The sequence below is a fragment of the Grus americana genome, chromosome 9, assembly GCF_028858705.1.
Source record: "Grus americana isolate bGruAme1 chromosome 9, bGruAme1.mat, whole genome shotgun sequence".
Taxonomy (NCBI): domain Eukaryota; kingdom Metazoa; phylum Chordata; class Aves; order Gruiformes; family Gruidae; genus Grus; species Grus americana.
In genome coordinates, this window is record NC_072860.1 from 24,427,413 (window position 1) to 24,446,800 (window position 19,388).

The window sequence follows — 19,388 nt, forward strand, 5'->3', positions numbered from 1 at the left end:
AGCACAGACATACTCTGCGCCTGAATTAAGATTCACCAGCAGCCCGAGCGTGACTCTTGGCGAAGGAAAAGGCAAAGAGCAGCGACGGCCGTGACACGCAGTACCTCTCCGGTGCAGCCAGCACCCCGAAACAAAGTACAGTCAATGACCTATCAAAAAAATATATTAATCTGATGAAGAGTGTATATAAATCAGGTGCTTTGTTATAAAAAGAGGCTCTTTGGGACTTTGCCTTCTCAGTATGAGCTTCCCCCCCGCCCCGTGGGCCCTGGTGCGGCTGCGGGGGCAGGGTACCCTCCAGCCGCCACAGGCCTCCTCACCCCCTGCCCCAGCGGCTGTCCCGGGCTGCCACACCGCTGCCACACCCGCCAGGTGCCCCGTCCCGCACGGTGTCACACACCCCTACTCAGCAGCCCCGTCCCCTCACACGAGGGCCGAGCGGGCACTCGGCTGCCCCGGCCCCAGTAGGAAGCCCCCTCGGCACCCGCGACGCCCCCCGCCCCGGGTCGGGCCGGTCTGGGCAGGGCGGGAGGAGAGGGGCGGGCGGAGGGAAGCGGAGCGCCCGGCAGGCCGGACGGACGCGGCGGGCACCCAATGCGCTCAGGCGCTGCCGCCCCGAAGGGAGGGGAGAGACCCGCGGTTGGGCCCAATGAGGCCGCGCCCGGAGCGGGACTTCCTTCGGGGATCCCGCGGCGGGGAGCCGCGGCGGAGCGGAGGTGACACGTAAGTGCGGGGCCGGGGAAGTTGCCTTTGTTCCTCTCAGGTGGCGGCGGCGGCGGAGCCACCGGCCGGGCGGGTCCCCGCGGCGGGGCCGGGCTGAAGGTGCCGCCTGAGCCGAGCAGGGAGCCGCCCCCGCCCCGCAGCCCCTCTCCCGCAGGCCGCGGTAGCCAGCGCCGCTGCCCAACCCTGCCGCGGGGACCCGGGGGCCGGGGCAGTCAGCCGGGGGCCGCCGCCTCCCGCCGCCGGAGGGCCGGGCAGCACCGGGCAGCCTCGCGGCCGCAGCATGCGGCTGGGGCGCCCGCCCCGCGCCGCGCAGAGTCCCGCCGGCTCCGCTCCGACGCGCAGGGCCCGCAGGCTGGGGGAAGCCGCCCGGGGCGTCACGGCGGTGCCCAGGGGTTGAGGTGCTCGGCCCGCCCCTCCCGCCTTCCGTCCCTCCCGCCTCCTCCTCCCGGCGCGGGCCCGGGGCCTCCGATGTCGCCTCCTCGTCGTCCGCCGCCTCCAGCAGCCCGCTGCTAAGCCGTGAGGGGCGGGGGCCCTCGGGACCCCGCCGGGGACATGGGCAACGGGATGTGCTCCCGAAAACAGAAGCGGATTTTCCAGACCCTCCTGCTCTTGACTGTGGTGTTCGGCTTCCTCTACGGGGCGATGCTCTACTACGAGCTGCAGGGCCAGCTGAGGAAGGCTGAGGCCACGGCGCTCAAGTATCAGCAGCATCAAGAGTCCCTCTCGGCTCAGTTACAAGGTACTTACCTCGGCAGGAGCCTCTGCCACCCTCTCCTAAGGCTTGCAGAATCTCCTCCTCTTCTGGGGCAGTCTGGGCTCCAGCTGTCCAACCTCTCACAAAGTTTTGCTTCTTATGCGCTTCTTCCCTTTCTCTCCCCCCAGCCTGTGGGGTTTTGATATCTAACCGTGGGTAGGGTCCTAGCCCCGCCGAAGTCAGTGTGAGTTTTTGTCATGGACTCCTGGAGAGCTCTAATTCCCCCTCACTCCACACATCTCACAGAGTGACTCTTACTCCCAAAGGACTGCACATCACTTTGCAGTTCCTGGTATAAACGGAAAAGGCAGGCATGCTGCCTGCTGCTAATCTAACAGTACAGACCGTGTCCAGTTCTGGGACTTTTGTCTGCTCCTGTGTTGTCTTAGCAGTATTAATTTTCTGTTGCTGAGAGAACATTCAGCTGCAAAAATGCAAGGCTACAGTTCCTGGGTAACATAAACCTTAAATAGTTCCAGGAGGGAAAGGAGTGTTCTAATAAAGCATTTTTTAAAAGGGTAATTTGAAAGTAAAGTTCAAGTAAGTTATTTGGATAAGGCTATTCTATTATTTTGGAATAACTTTGAATTTCTTGGCTTAAAGCTGTCACATAAATACAGATCCTTGTGTGTCTTGGTTTACGGATGTACCAAATGTAGGTGTCCTAAGATGAAAAGATGCCAGTGTCTGACATGTGCATGTCCAGAAATCAGATGCAAAGCAGCAGATATATATGTGAAGTGTCAGTGCTTTAGGAAGTGCAAGACCTCAGCGTCTAATTGTCAAGTGCAAGATTATCAGGTCGGCATATACGAAGTCCAGAGCCAGCTTTCAAAACTCTTTAATTTCTCGAAGCTGTATAAAACAAGAGTGGTCTGCTCTAGCAGCTGTAACAGTACTTCAGGGTGATCTTCAACCATACTTTTCACTGTGGAAGCATACATAAAAGCATGCCTGGAAGCATACAGTTTTTATGCAGAGCGCATAGAATTGAACTTCTGCTGTTAGATTGTTATAGTGATTTATTACTTGAATGTGTTTAGCTACAATCTGAGCCCATCATTACTTGGTATTTCAATTTCAGGCCATTTCCAGGTAATGCCATGGAAAAAATTGACAGAAACCTTCACTGTAGTCACAAAAAAGGTGCAAATGTTTGGCTGGGAGATGGGTATGTGGCAGATGGCTGAAGGGTTACTTTTGGTAGTCTGTATATTTGCCAACAGTATTTGAAGAGGACACAGGAACATCTTGTTCTCAAGCTAAAATTCAACAAGCTAGCTTTTTCTGTTGCTCTGGCTATACCAAAGAGGAGCACACAACAGACTTTATCCTAACACAGAGGAGAGATTCTCTTGATCAGGTATATTGGGTCTGGACTGTTAGTTTAAACTTTCTATGTCTGAAACATTGAGTAGCCATCATCTATCCAAGCAAGTTTGTAGAAGGCGGCAATTAGTAGTTGATAAATGCAGCACTGATGCTGCATTTTATATTAGTATTAATTAGCAGTAGCTAATATACCTAAAAGAGGGTGAGACTGAGAGCCCAGAGATGTACTAAATGCAGCAGCAAGCATTAGATGCCTAATCTCCGAGTAAAGTAAATGGAAGCTACATGCCTAAGCACTTAGGAGGACTTGGGCCTCGTGCGCTAGAAATAAACTTTTCTTCCCTGGCTTTCCCTGTACATTTAATGACTCTTTCTGGGATGGCCTGCCCTGCATAATCCCTTGGATTTTTGCAGTACCAGTTTATTAGTGAGGAGAACCTCTGCCTAACTTGCCCAGAGGTACACAAGCACCGTGCTAACTGGTAATAGACAACACCAAAACCATTTCTGAACTTTTCCTATTTAACTTTTTGATACGGAACAACAGGAAGGAATTTTCTTTAAACAGAGACTTTGAAACAACATAAACTGCTGACAGAAAATCCTGTGTTTGCAGGTGCAGTATCTGACTGCACTTTGAACTTTTGATTTTTAAATGGTCTGGATTTTAAATCAACAATGCTGCTGTTGCCAAACAAAAAAACCCCTCTGAGAATATCTAGGCTACATCTCACTGCCGTCATTAACAACATGAGAGGTTATTCTTTGAGTTTATTCTTTTATGAGAGCAACAAAATGTATTGCTACTAAAGCAGTGCAACTTACGGGGTAATCAGTTTCTCTGTGGATACTGGTCTAGAGATAACTTTGGGGCCTGAAGTACTATGGGACCACTCTGAAATCGTTTAAACAGGAACCATTTAAAGGGTAAGGTCACTGACAAAGCATTGCTGGGAGGAAAAGAGGGTGCTCTATCAGCAGTGGTTGATTTCTTGGTGTTTACAGCTCTTCCGCGTGATTGAATAAGACTTTAAAGCTCATTACAAGCTGAGGAGAGAACCAAACCTTGGACCTCTCCTTCCTGAACAAACATTTCATCAGTAGGCTTTTACTGTTTTAAGAGAGGGGAAAGAAAAAAAAAAAAAGTGATGACAAAGTTGTCCTTTTGAGGCTCATATCGCCTGTTCTGAATTTTGGTTGGGTTTTGTTGTGACTACTGGTGCTATAACTGGTGCTTTCCTGATTGTACACAGAGGAATGCTGTTAGGGCTTCTGGGTGAAACTGGAATCAGTTTGTGAAATGCCTAAGGGTCACGGGCAACTCCTAAGTTTATGTATAAGGGCAAAGTTTTGGACCCGAATGCGTTTGGTCTGCCCAAAATCTTACGAAGGCTCCTCAGATGTAGCCTGGAGTGTAGCCTCCCTTCACCTCCCAACTGTCCCCTCTACTATTTTTCTATCTCTGCACAGTTTTTTAGGGTTTTCATCTATGTAGGTAATAAGAACCTTCCTTTTGGTACTTGCCAGTTCTTCATGCCTGAATGAGCAGTGCTTTCTGTTTTTGTTTGAAAAGCCAGTTGTCTTAGATTTTTATCTTTTTCATTGCCTTGTTTTGCTCAAACGCAGCACATGAACCAGGCTAGGTCATCTGTACACGTGGGAAAATAGCACTTGTCTACCGAGGCAGAATGCACAGATTACCGAAAAATGGTGCAGGAAGAGGTCTCAAAATTGTTTAGCCCCTGATCTGAAGAGGGCTGCATACAACTGCGGTTGTAGGGAGTTCTTCTTTTTCTGGTGTTCGCAGCTTCAGGTTCTCAGCTGAGAAATAAGACCGGGGTGTGATTGAAAGGATGGCAGACTTGGGAAACATGATAAGCATAACTGGTTTGGAGGGGTTGGGATCTTCAGCTCACCCTCTTTAGACAGCTCATGTTGTAGAAGATTTTGTATTTGAAAGCTAAACTTCTCACAAAAAAAGAATGTCAAACTTTGGCATTTTTATCTCTAACAAAGTTCTAATGGGCATGGAGAAAGTAGGGCTGCTTTTGTAACCCGTGAAGGGAATACTGCAGGCAAAATTTAGAGATGATGTGAAATTCTTTGGCTGCTAAGAAAAACTAAAGTCATTGTTATCTGTAAGGTCTTTCATAGAGAAGCTGATCTTCCCTGTAAGCTGCTTATTTTTAAATCTCATTCTCTGAGCATTGTATGTTCAAAGCATGAAGATAATCTTACTTAATATTTCTTAAAATGATAAAACCAAAACTTGACTCTCTTTGCCTCCCACAAAGATGTGTCAAGCTAAGTCTTAAACTGTTGGCCATATAGGAACAGACCTCAGTTGCTAGAACAGATATGCATTGACAGCTGTAGATGAACCTGATTGTATCTTTGACCGCTTCAAGATTGTGTGTATCTACGAATGTCTTTTTAGCCCTTACAGCTTCTGTCTTCTCATCCTCTGGGTATTAAGTAACTCCTTGTGTACTAGTTTAATCTGTTTTAATTCCTAATCCTAATAACAGCCTACATCTAGTGCCTTTTACTACCTTAATTTTCCTGCTCTTTCTCTTACTGTTTTAACATATCTGATGGCTTCAGGCAATCTCTGTGCAGTCTGAGATCACACTGTAATCTTGGGAGCCAGCCCAGCTGGGACTCTGAACTTGAGAGTTCAGGATTTGCCGCACTGTAGCCAAGGTGTGGATTTCCTCAAAGCTGTCTGATTCAGTGCTGAAAAGCAAATGTAGAATTCCTCTGTGTCTGTTGTTCTCTTTGTCCTAAACTGAGGCCCCTCCTTGGAGATGATCTGCTAGAAGTTAATCAGATCTATAGCAGCTCTATCTATAGAGACTTGCATGATGCGTCACGATATCAGATCATAGTTCTGTGTAACTGTAGTGGGTAATATTTATTATGTCTGTCTGCATGCTAACTACATAGATGCCAAAACTTTTCTTAGTGAAGTATATACAGATGTGGATGTACTTCATTATCTCACCCTCCCTTTTGTAATACTCTATTTAAACTTGTACCTTAAATTGGCAGAGCTAGGAAGAACTAACAGTACTTTTGATGACTTATTTTTCACATGCATCATACAAGTAGAGCTACGTCCACGCAGCTCCGGTATGGCTTGGTTGTTCTCCACTACAACAGCAGCTTGAATTCCTGTGATTCCTATTACTTTCAGATTGCACATAGCACAACAGCACTTCGTTTGATTGTGTTTTGTTGCTATCTGAGATCTGAAAGATCTGTGGTAGTACTATAATAGTAGAGGTTAGTTCCCTGTGTGCTATTGGCTTGTGGGTGTACTTCAGTGCCAAGTACGGTACCGTATGAAGCGGCAAATATGGCATCCTTAATTCTGCTGCCTGACTTCCTGAAGTGGCATGCTTTGGTTTGTAACCTCATCTAAAAATCTGTCTTTTGTACTTCCATTCTCATTTTCCACTGGGTATTTAATATTCTGAATACTTAGAACGCATTAAATGTTTGAAATTATTTGTGCAAAATTTTAGTATGGCTATGAATGTATATTCATATATGCATTTGTATGTATACAAATATGTATGCGTGCATATATGTATGTACAAAATGTATATTTAGATAGGTATATGCCTGTCTTGCAGCTCAACCTGAAATCTTCAGGTTATCTGGAATTACCAAGATTTCTTCATAATCTGAGTGCAGAACAGGTGCTAGAGCTTTGTTCACTCAGTTAACTCAGGGAGCTGGTTTGCTGCTTCTAGGTCCACAGTGAGTAAGAGTGCCAGCAGCTGAATTCCACGACTGTAAGGATAAATTGAGCAAATGCCTGGACTTACCTTTTTTTTTCCATTCATGTAATCTGTGCCCGAATGCCCTTAAATCACTTTCCTTGTGGACATAATACTTCCAGGATAAATTTCTACCAGTGCTGCAATGTTGGAATCTGGGCTGCAGATCACAGAGCACATAGTCTGAAGGAATGCTAAGCAACATCAGGTAACAGGGTGGTTTTGTTCCCTGCGTTTTGTTGTTTCTCGCTAGGTTTAATATTGGACCTGGTAGCTAACAGTGTGATGCAAGATAGAGCCAATATGCTGAAACTATTTGTTACTGATTATGATTTAAGCCTTTTAAAGCTTGTGAGTGATTGATCTATCTGGGTTTATGAACACTCAAGAGCTGAGAGAGAAGGAGGGATGCAAGATGGGTGGATGCTTTGGTGAGTTTGCATTCAGGCTTCTTTGACAGTCATCTTCTGTCACATAGTCCTAGCAGGCAGAGGTTTGACAGAAGCTTCTGCATCACCTAAAACATCATCAGCTTTGTTGGAGGGAGACCAGTAAAGAAGCAGAGGATGAAACAGCTGTGGTCATGATCTGATAATTGTAGCTGCAAACTGAGCCAGAAATCCTGTAGTCAACAGCGTAGTTTAAGCGCTATCTGGCTGTGATAAGCACACAATGCAGGAAGAGTTTTAGGGTGGTTGAGACTTGCAATTGTACTGACAAAACTTTAATGTCTGAGCATTAGGTACTCCTGGAGTGGTTCAGTTAAGATAATTTTTTTTTTTTTACTGTTAAAACCAAAGCCTAAACAACAGAGTGGAATTACTGCCTTACTTCCTACATGAGCAAAACTGATTTAATTCTTAAGTCTTACATACGATGTTCCAAATGCATTGTCTCATTGGGCTGGTTGTTTTTGCTGGGCAGGATACAGGCTTGTCAGCCTGCATATTTGGGTGGGACAACCATGTGAGTAAGGTTTCCACACACAATGAGATTTGAGTACGCATTATAGGGGCTCTTATATAGTGGTGAGGATGTTGCCAGCAATTTGTGGCTAATATAGTTCACGTTGCTCACTTTGGAATAGGATCCTCGCATACAAAAAGTAATTAAATCTGTCCTGCTAAAAGTCAGGTGCTGTTTTGAGGTTTAATGGTAATGAAAGCTAAATAATTCAGATTACTGAAAAAATGAACTATGCAGAACAACTAATTAAGGCAGAATCTTTTCTTGGGTGATTTTTCTTGGGATTTTTAGGATCGGGGCATCGATTTCTAGTCCTGTTGGAGCCTGAGGTAAGCACTTAAGGAATTCAGCCTGTTTGGATGCTCTTCCATGCTTGAAGAAGGGTCTTCTGAGCTGCATGCAATTCTGATCTTTCTGGAGATCTGGCATAAACCAGAAAAACTTCCCAAGATTTTCTACCATGTATCATTAATTAAGATATAAAAGAAACTGCAATTACTCCACCTCTTCCTCTACATATGTTTTTTTCCCCCCTAAGGTATCTGAAATTAGCCTAGTATCTTATTTTCCCGAGGTGACTCAGATCCCCCAGTTTGGCAGTCATTTCCAGGCCTTAATTACAGCGATGATGAGAGAAGTATGGCCTGCTGGTGCTCATGGAGGGCATAGGAAGGAGTCTATTCCTATCCATGCCACTGCGTTGAACAATGCCATTTTCAGTGTTTCAGTTTATCCGTCATACTCAGATGTCTGTTTTGAGGTTTGACAGTGATCCTCTGTTACCAAAAAAACTTATGAACCACTAACTCAAACTATTGATTTCTGTATGCCGTGTTTTGAAACATCTGACTGGAGCCAAGTCCCCTGTGTTAGAGCTCTCAAGAACTAATTTAGGGAAGTGGTTTAGCAGTTTTGTAATGTGATAACTATAGGTATTACATCAGGTTTTGCCATATTCCATTATGATAAAAATGAGATATATGTTTCAGTTAGAAACCGTTAAAACAACATGTGTGCATATATATAGGTTACGTTGTCTTTCTTCAATGTCGATTTTGCACTAGTTTCTGAATATATATTTATATAGATCCTAATACCATGTAGATAGAATCACTAGACTTCTGCATAAAATTGGAGGAAAAAAAAAGAAAAAGTCTAAAACAATTTTGGAGAGAAAAAACAGGCCCTTGTTTCCTGGAGCTGAGAATTGAGCAGAGCCAGACATTCAGAGATGATGTGAGAAAGAAACTGTTGTCTCTGCAGCTCTTCTGAATGTTTGTGTGTTTTCTTCAAAATTATCTGCTGTGTCATGACAAAAATGGCAGAATAATAGAGAGAAGAAAATCTTAAAAAGAAAAGGGAATGGAATTTTTTTTAGAAGTAAATCTGCTGACCCTAAGAATTTAAGTCTTAAATCACTAAACAGGTTTTGTTTGAACTATTTGCATTTATCCTCACTTAAAAAATCTTTAGCATAGATAGGTGTATAGAAAACAGCCTGTGCAAGGTGAGATGCTCGTCTGAACCCAGCATGTCACAACTGTGGGTGGCAGCAAAGGTTGGAAGAAATCTTTTCTGGGATGGAAAACATGATCTCTTTCCTAATAAAAGTCATGTCTGAAGCCTATCTGTTAGGGATTAAATATTTAATTGCATTTAATACTCCTTTTCAAACTTTTTATTTTTAGGAGCAGCTATTAGTTTACTGCTTCAACATGATAAATGCCTCCTTATATCCCAATGTATCTTGCAATTTGTCTTTAAATCTGTTGTTTCCCAGAGGTGTTATTGGCTTGTAAGAAAGGAGTACATGAGGCAGGGTGTAGTAAAATGATTCTATTAAATGTAGATGTTTACTCCAGTTTAGAAATTAATTTTCGTGTCATCCTTACAATTGAAGAGAGGCCACAACTATTTCTTACAAATTCAAGCAAGTGTTTCTGGAGCCACTGCATTAGTGTGGCAAACTTCCCAGCAATCCCCCATTTTCAGAACTGCAGTCAAAGCAAAACTTTTAAGATCTGCAACACTTCTCCACGTTGTGCTTCAGATTTTCTCTGTTCTTTTAGAGGATGCAAAGCTGAAGGTTTGATAAGCATGTGAATTTTCTTACATGCTTATCTGAACTCTCCACACATTCCAGAGCTTTTTGAAGTTCTCTTCTGATTAGTTCTGATACCTTGTCTAATCTGTTACCAAGCTCCGTGATGTTAGTGTGGGGAAAACACCCTTGACAGAAGGCAAGTTTCATAGAGAGCATCACTGATGATTCTTGGCCTGGGCAAGACACCAGGGACTGAGTTGGAGTTTGTAGAGCCAAAGGGATTCCCAGCACTCAGTGGCATGTCAGCTAGCAGGATAGAGGTAATTCCCAAACTATTCTTTGGTTTTTCAGACATATTCCAGCTTACCCAGAAAAGATTCCAGTGTTCCAAGATTGAAAATGTTATATAAAAATGCACATATTTCTCTGTTATCTTTGGGTAGGTCTCATCTGGTTTATGGCTAAACTTTGACCTAGGTGCAAGCACTTGATCAGTCTCCCTCTGCAGTTCTGCATGGAGCTCTTTTTAGTAGCAGTGGTGCATCTCATTCGTGTAGAACCACTGTGCGCTGGGAGACCGGTGTGGCAGGACGTCGCTCTGGTGTACAGCTAGCTGCCTGCACTCAAGCTAGTCACACCCAAATCTCCATGATTTGCTCAAGTCCCATTCTCAAAGTCTAGTTTTTTATTGGAGTACTGACTAAGTTGGAGGAACAGGTTTATTTTAATTGATAGGTTATTTCTGGTGCAGGATTGTTGAAAGCAATAGATGTTACTGCTTTCTCCTCGTGCAACTGAAATCAGTGGTAGGGCTATGACAAACACTACAAAACCCCTGAATATGAAGGAGGAGGAATTCTGCTCTTCTGCAGTGACTGGCTGTAATTTGACAAAGCTATTAGTTGATTGTTCTTCGCATGAGTAAATTGAAAAGTGTAGGAGTTTGTTTTAAAGTAAATGCAATTGTGATACTGCACACAGTGCTAGGTGTGCTTTTTAGTGAGCAAAGAGAGAGCAGTCCGTCTCTGCCTGTATGCAAAATTGTTCCATAATAAAGCCAGAAGAATGCTTGTTTCTCACACACAGTTTCACATTATCTTGACTTTTATTTCTGTCCTTTTCATATAAATACAAATAAGAAAACTTAAAGGGCACAAAATATGAAATAGGTTCAATATTTTGTTCAATATGTTGTAAATATATGGTTTCTGTCATGTTGTTTTCTTGCTCTATATTTAAAATGTGGTTTTCCTAGTCTTTATTGTGGGAATACTTCCATTGTTTCTTAGATGTTTCCAGTGTCACTGGAATATCTGTTTATTGCTAAACTCTTAATTGAGAGTCTTTGAAATAGATGGAGTGTATACTGTGACCAGTATGGGTTGTACTGTGGTGGGGGATCCTGATACTTGTCCAGGAGCTACCCACGGTTTGATAATCTGGTTTTGATAAGATCATCAGTAGTGAAATAGTGGATCTCCTTGTTTAAAGCCAGATTCACTGACTTAATCAAATACAGAGCTGGAAGCTTGGGGAGCAGGTCTTGCTAGATTAATAACGTGTTCTCCCAGCATGAAATGTTAGCATCAGATGAGTCAAAAAATATCTTCTGAGATGAAAATTTTAATTATTGTCATTGGACTAGAAAATCTATCCTACACCCCATATTGAAGGGATTCTTCCTTGGCTCATGTAATTGCTTTAGTCTCAGCAGAAAAGCTATTTGAATGGGTTCACATTTTAAATGGTTCTATTTGCGGTGACAAGAATTGGAAATTAACTGTATTTTTCTAACAAGTCGATGTTCTACAGACCTTCATAGTGTTACTAGAAAAGGCTTACCACACGCTGCTGGTTCAGTTCAACTCTGCCACAGTCTGAGAGGAAAAAAAACCCAACATTGGATGTTGCCAAGACTACTGAAATCTGCTGGTTTTAAACAAAAGATATTACTGTAGACTCAGAGGAAGATTGCAGAATTGCATAAGGAACAATAACATTGAAATTAATAAAATTTCTTGCATCATGTATATTTAAATCCCAATGTAATCTTAATTTTCCAGTATGTAAGATAGAGCTGGGGTATTTTAAACTCTGGATTCATGCTTCTGACAGACCAAAACACCAAAGTAACACAGTTGCAAAATTGCTGATAATGTAAAATGGGAAAATACTTAAATATACAGTAATGGCTTATTTTGCTTAATAAATGTTTTACTGCTTAGAGGTACAAAGCAAAGATAAGAGGAATAGCCATGACTGTTAAATAAGCTTGCTTTCATCACATCACTTGACTCCTGTGTTGCAATTAACATTCAGCAATGGTCAAGGTGGTGTAATCTTCTGAGAACCAATAGAGCATCACACCCCACCTTTCTGTATGAGAAAAATCTTAAATCAAGGACGTGATTTAATTGGGATCAGTTCAAGACCTGTTAAATATTTCCTTGTCAAAGGCAAAAGGTGTTTTAACTAGCTGTGATGTTAGCAGTTCCGTTTCTGGGCTCTGCTCTTGGAGGCTGGATCACCTCTCTGAGTTTGTATTGTTCTTTGTTTGTTCATATAGGTTACATCACGTAGGTAACTTCAAGAATTAAACTGATACCTGCAATTATTCCAGCTTTGGAATAGTGCATATTAGCCATTAGATGACAACGTTTTTCCCCTTTTTTGTACCATTCTATTAAATATAACATAGAAACATAGTTCAGTTATTTGTGCAAAGATCAGTACAAAATTAAGAACTTACCCTAGGGAAAAATAATTTGTGAAGTGCATCGCACCGGTAGGAATTTGCCAAATTCCTTATACAGGTTCCCCCCCCTCCAGCCACCTGGGAAACCTATCATAGAAAACATGTTTTTCAGTTTTATTTCTTTGAGATTCTTGCTCAGACATCTTACATCCAGGCTGGTAGTGAAGAAGGAGAAATCCCCTGCTGTAGTAACAGGGGCCTTGTAGTTTGGACTCTTGCCTAGGAAGTTCCTGACTGGTGGGAATAATTTACATTTATGGGAGATAAACTGTTATATGTACTTACAAATTCTGACCTGCAACCTACTCCCTGAAAGAGCAAGTGAGAAAATATGGAAGCTATGCTTTCTTAATAATTATTTTCTTAATCAAAATCTTCATTACGTTGAACTTTTATCAGAGAAAAACATTGCTGAACCAACGAGTAAATGACCTAGAAGGGGAGAGGTGTAGGAGGAAGTTTTTCTTAGCCCTTTTTGGCCATCTGAAGGGCTATTTTAAGACTTTGCTGGCTTTGTTTCAGTGTTTCAAAGGTAGCAGTGAGAATGTACTACCTGGGAGGGATGTAGAGACGTTGCTTGAAAGTGCAGGGTGAAGACAGGAAAGGCAAAGCTCAGCAGAGATGCAATTAGCTGTGGAAAGTACAGAGCACCGCAGTCCCTAAAACCCAAACTAATGCATTCTCTTTCTCCTTTCTTCCTGTCCTTATTACGGGTTTGTTGTGCAGGGTTTCCCCTCCATGTTTGTTAAAACGCTAGGAGGAGCTGAGGAAGGTCCACTTGCAGACAAAGAAGTGAAATGGAAAATGTTACCTCTGAATCCATTTGTGGTTTAGTCCGTTTGCCAAAAAGCCTGTTTCCACCCCTGATTGCATGGGAGGGGAAACCCATTATGGATTTTCTTTTTTTCTCCTGAGTTGCTATGTAATTCGGCATTCAGAGTCTTTGGTGCCTAGATAAAACCATTACTGTAGTGCTACCATATTTTTTTTTTCCAGCTTACTTGCTGGTGATTTTGTGAATATTCATTACGTGCTTGTTTTGTTGCAGAGGATGTTGATACATTAGTTCATCTTGACTGATGCCCTTGACTTTAGAAGATAAATAGCAAAGTAGAGATAGGTGACAAGGATTGATTAGCAGTCCAGCTTCTAAGCCAAAACACAAACACTTGTAGATAAGCCAGTAGCTAAAGAGCCTGCAGAATGCACCTTGGTGGAATTAGGAACATGTTTTAAGGTGCAAGAGGAGTTTTCTGTGGCTGCCAAGATACAAATCTTTATTTGATGCTTCCTGTCGAAGGCTTATGTTTACCAATTGTTTACTTCTCAGAAAATGAGTTTCCTAGTTTTGAAGGAAAAATCACAGATTCCATTAATACAAATTAATAACTCTTTTAAAGAGTGCAAATTACAGTTTGGACAGTGAAAAGTTCTTGTTTGACACTGAGTTTGAGCAAATATAATTTACATTTGCAGGAGTTTTAATTAATATATTTCCTTTGCTGCAAACTTGGTATTTTAAATAATGATCTTTCAGTCTAGTGAGTGGCAAGGAAAGGGTAAATTGGGACTGATGTGCCCCATCACTTGTGAGACATCCCGAATGAGATGTTCAACGCAAAAGCTGAATGAAGTGCTGCTTTACTGGCAGCTAAGTGGTGGGACTCTCTGCCAGAGGATATTGGATCTCCTAAATACACATGGATACAACAAACGATTGGACAAATTCATAAATGTAAGATCCATTTTGGAATGGTGTACACAAAGGACCTGCAGGCAGTTGGACAGTCCTTGGGAGCCATAAATTCCTGGGAGACAGTGCCAAAGAAATACTGTAAACTCATTGTGTGTATTCTGTATTTGGTATCTGCTCTTCTCAGGTCCTGAGAGATGGCACGGTAGGTCTGTTGGACTACTGAGATGACCAAGAGTGGTTGGCATGCCATAAAAATCTAGAAATAAGGTTGTGTCTGCTTTCTGTGTTCAAACCTGGAGCAACGCATCTCCTGCCATGCCACCCAGTGTTCCAGGTCACTGCCAGTTGTCACTGCGGTGCTCTCTCAAAATCTGTATGAACTGGCACTGCCACCAGAAGAAATGGTTACAGACCCTACTCCACGTCCTGCTGTCCCATCACGCGAGCAGTGAGAGCGATGGGCGGGACAGTACAAGAACGAGCAGCAGAACCACCTCTTCTGGTACCGCTGTCAGCTCAAAGGGCTTGTGGAGTCTGGCAGAGATGTCAGAGCATCTTTCCAAAACAACACATGCATATTTTTTTTTTTGTAGTTGATGACCCTGTTGGAGGGGACAGCGTCACACCTCATGACACACTGCATGAGTGCTGTGACCTGGTCTGCTGAGGATGTTGTGGGTTGTACTAGGAGTGGTGCCCCTAAAACCCCAGTTTGTTGCTTTTGGGATGAAGTAATGTACACAGACCACTTCTTTGTTCATCTCTGGACTATTGTGTGGGTATTTTGACTCAATTCAAGCAAATGCATAAGTGGATTTAAAAATCAGTGAAGACTACTCTCAAACTGAAATGATTTCCTGAGGAGCAGTCTCTGATGCCCTAGCCTTACAGAGAAGCATCCAGTTTAGCTTTATACTTTAGCTATCCTAGCCCTTCAGATGACTTCTTTTGTTCTTCCTGCCTTATCTCCATAACCGGGGGGTGGGTGGGTAAAAAAAACCCTCAAACCCCCCCAAATCCTTCTCAGATTACGTGGATATTTCGAGTACAGGGTGCTTTAGCATATGTATACTTGCTGTTAGCACATGCTTACTAAGAAATACGGGATGTTATACCTGAGCATTTCATTGTGCAGTCTGTGGGTCTTCAACAGCGCTGTAGTGTAAAAGGATACTGTTATCCAGGCTTTACAAAAAAGTCACAGAAAACTGAGTTGTCCAAGTTTTTGGAAGTATTTAGGAACGGATTTAAATTTCTCCACATCTGAGCCTAAGCAGCTTGTCTAGTGGACTACTGCAACTTCCTAAGCTGTCCTGCTCTGGTGCATCTCGCTTCCCTCCTTGTGATGATTCATTTGCCGCAAGTATTTACTGTGGCAGTAAGGTTGTCCTGTCTTACTGCCTTCTCTCCTTACAAACAAGGCAGGAGAGAATGAAAGCATGGGAAAACGCGTACCTGCGTACTTGGGAAGGAGAGGATTTGGTAGCTTTTGTAGATCTGCCATAGCTGACTGTCCCCATAAACAAATCATTTACACAGTTATCTCATTCTATGTTTATGCAATGGAAATAATCCAAAATTCAGGATCAATGTAGCGTGCCAAAAAAAAAGAAAAAAGTTACTGTCTACAATGATGCAAACAGTCCTTTATCCTATGACCTCATTCCACTTGTATTTTCCTGGTACATTCTGTGCCAATGCTCTTTGGGTGTGCTGGGGGTGGGCGGTGGTTTTTGTGTGTATTACTTCGAAAATGAATTGTGTCCAAAATTTCTCTTTTCAGTCGTATATGAGCACAGGTCAAGACTAGAAAAGTCATTACAAAAGGAAAGGCTTGAACATAAGAAAGCGAAAGAAGGTAAAAACATGCTTTTTTGACTTTGACATTGAAGATAACTTGAATCTTTCAAAAAGTAACTTCAAATGTATTTTGTTCACTTTTCAGTGAGCTATGGATGGATAACCTATTAGCAGGACCCCCTCAGCAGATCTGTGGTGGTCTTTTTTAGTCCATCTTTTTAAAGTTAATTTTTAAATTTATTTTTTAACCTTTTTTTTTTTTTAAAGTAAACATCTCTTTAGTACTGTTTACAGATCACTGTAACATGACATAGTATACACAGAGAATGTGTGTATATCAGTGTACATAAACCTAACAGGTATGTGGAGTATGGGCATGAGTAAATCCTGTTCCGGCACGCTGAAGATTTAAAACTTGTACCATAAATGCAGGATCTTTTCCTGCATGCCATCAATGTGAAATTAGACTCTAAATCAATATTTTTACACATGCTTAAGGGTAAACACATGCTTACGTACCTTTTTCTGGTTAAAACTAAATTGTAGGTGTGTGTGAGGGGGAGATGTTGGCACATGTATTTCTTATGCGCCTGCCCTCTATGAAACTTCAGCTGAATGTAATCCTCTGAGTTTTCTCCGAGTCTTTTGTTGTTCTAAATTCACTACAATTTTCAGAGTAAAGCCTGTATTCTTCCTAAAACGGAGGGCTCAGCCGCTGAATTAAAACAACTACTTCAGCAAAGGTTAAGAACTTGTGAGAGATTATTCTTACCGTGGAGTTCTCGGTAGCTTTCTGGTGCCATCTAGTGTAGAGCTGTCCCATTGTTATGCAAAGGTGAGTCGGCCTTTTCAAATCCTGAAAAGAGGATCAAGAAACAAAAGGGGGAAATTTTGTTTTATTTAAACTTAATCTAGACTTTCACACATCTTAAAGTACGTATTTTTTTATCCTAATACAAGAAGACCCCATTTATAAATGTGCTTTTCCTTTTGAATGATGCTGCTGGGCCTCTACTGAGAGAACTCATGTAACAGATTTAATTACCCATCTGTAGCTTTGAGCCTGTACCCCCTATCTCTCACACTAAGATATGAAACTTGTTAATGAAAATATTTTATGAAACTATGAAATTTTTAAATTAAAATATGTTGTCAAAATTTGAGCATTTTGTTAAATTCTCCGTAGTTTTTTTGAAGATCATTTGGAAAATTCTAACTGCATAAGTATTCAGCTCTTAAGAGAATTTATGTATGCAATAGTTAACACTTAAGTACAGTTTCTAATCCTCCTGGTTTTTTTCATCAGTATTTTCCCTTTTATGTTGTAGATTTTCTTGTTTATAAACTAGAAGCACAGGAAACACTAAATAAAGGAAGGGTAAGTCATCAGTATGTACTAAGATTTTAATGGTTGATGCTATTTGAGTTGCAAGAAAAAGGAAATGCTTTGCAATTATAACTGTTCAAAGAGGTCTCAAAATACTAATTAAAAGAGTGCTCACTTATTCAGTTTCTACTCTGCATGTGTAAGTGCTCTGCAATTCCTAATCATTTGAGCTGTAATGGGAGATCCTAATATCGTTCCAGAAAAATTAATTTAGAAAATATCCTCCTGTTTATATTACGCTTGTTCAAATGTAATGTTACCATTTTTAAGGGGAAGGGAGGATAAGAAGGCATTAGAAATCTTTTTGTAGCTTAGTCCCCGGGGAAAAGGACAGTGACAACTTTCTAACAAATGGTCTTTGAACTGGAAAGTATGAAAGCATCAGGAAACTTTGTTTTATATAACAAGTGCCAGAAGGAAAGCTTTATCTGGCAAAAGACCCAGAGACCTGTAGAGAACTCTTTTTATAAAGGGAGTAAATTAGTATTTTACAGCTACTTCATGTTGAAACTGGGGAGCAGTTTGTGACCTGAGTAGCATAAGTTAAAATACATTGTTGCTGCAGTCAGTGCAAAGTATATATGCTTGCTATGTTCCAGAGCTAGTGGAGAGATTAATTTGTTTCCTGGGGAGTTAATGTCCCTTGGCTTGTGACTCCTAAATAACGGCCTGTAGAGAGGTTAGAGGAATGACAGGATTGTTCTGTTTAACCCTAGTGTTTTTGTTTTACAGCAAGACTCAAATAGCCGATACAGTGCACTGAGCGTACAACACCAGATGTTGAAGGTAGGTTTCCCAGGACACTGGTATTCTGCTGCGTCAGGGAGATGTGGCCTCCCTGGCTTCTGGTAATTCACTCCAGAACGTCAGTACGTCGATGGTGCCTTCCTCTTACAACGGTACTGTTAAAAGATGATTTACTGCAGTTTTTCCAGCCAGGCCTTCCAGTGGGTAATTTAATCTTATCAAATGCAATTACTTGTATGGAACGCTGACTTATCAGACTTTACTCAGTTTGGCATGTAAGGAATTTCTTAGACGGCAGCTCCCAATGGGACAGTGCAACTGCAGGGTGAGGTGATGTAGCTCTAGAACAGGAGACTGTTGTTCACAGAGATCATTTTGTGTTTGAGAGGAGCTGCAATATGCATGCTTTGAATAATAAACTGCTTGTTATGAATGCTTCCTATTCATCTGGATTTATTTAACGAATTGCCAAAGGCAATGTTAGCCAGATATGCAGATACAGAACTGTTCCAGTGTCCAACTTGGTGTTTGCAGAGTCAACATGAAGAGCTAAAGAAACAGCATGCTGACCTTGAGGAAGATCACCGAAAACAAGGAGAAGAGTTCAGCAGAACGTTCAGTGACCACAAGGAGCGATACTTACAACTGCAGCAGGAAAAAGAGCAGGAGATCTCTAAGCTGAAGGGTATATGCAACCTTATCTGGCTGCCTCTATTAAAATGTGTATTTGCCAGTATGTTGTGTGATGAGACAGAGTGGCATTGTCTCTGTTCTCACTAACAGGCCATTCATGCATCTTATGCCTCCTGATAAATTGTATTTTATTGCTGATTTTCTGTGGCCTCTCCGAAATCTATTCATATGCATGCTTCGTGTTTCTATTTCAATTAGAGAAAGGGTAAGAAACAGAGCACTGGAAAGCCCCTCAAGTGTCAGAGGTTGGTTTATGCAGTCTTTCATTTTTAGTTCCAAGACTTGTATAAATCTGGAAAATAGGTTTGCCTCTTTGCCTTTCATTTACAAAAAAAGTAATCTAAGAATATTTGTACTTCTTTCAGAGACTTAATGATGTCTCTTTATGGAAGTGACTTTACATACATTTTAGACCTCATTTTCTCTGTATTGGCTTCTCTGAAACACATTGCACTTGTATACCTGGATGATGAATACTTCATTTTTTGCTCTTACCATCCAGTTTCCTACTAAGAGATTCTTTGTAGCATGCAGACCTCTTCAATCCTAATTATGCAGTTGCATAGAACAAAAAGATGGGGCTCTCCCCATCGAGGGCCTTCAGCCACTTTCTGCCATGTGTCCCTAACACATGAGTTAGTTTTGGAGCTGTCTGCAGTTTTGTCTGCGTGGTATTTTGCAGGCAGAGGCTGTGTTTATTAGTTCT

At 42.0% G+C, this 19,388-nt stretch overlaps 1 protein-coding gene across 2 annotated transcripts in view; it reads left to right on the top strand.

Moving 5' to 3' along the window:
• Positions 1 to 658: 658 nt before the first annotated feature.
• Positions 659 to 19,388, top strand: part of GOLIM4 (golgi integral membrane protein 4) — a 34,498-nt gene continuing 15,768 nt past the window's right edge. Inside the window, exons 1-5 of one of the 2 annotated variants that reach the window (XM_054835480.1) lie at positions 659 to 1,462; positions 15,839 to 15,913; positions 17,184 to 17,233; positions 17,975 to 18,028; positions 18,524 to 18,674. In XM_054835480.1, the coding sequence (XP_054691455.1) occupies positions 1,276 to 1,462; positions 15,839 to 15,913; positions 17,184 to 17,233; positions 17,975 to 18,028; positions 18,524 to 18,674 (517 nt within the window). In that variant the 5' untranslated portion in view covers positions 659 to 1,275. The remainder of the gene's footprint in view (positions 1,463 to 15,838; positions 15,914 to 17,183; positions 17,234 to 17,974; positions 18,029 to 18,523; positions 18,675 to 19,388) is intronic. The other variant, XM_054835481.1, reaches the window with a different exon arrangement.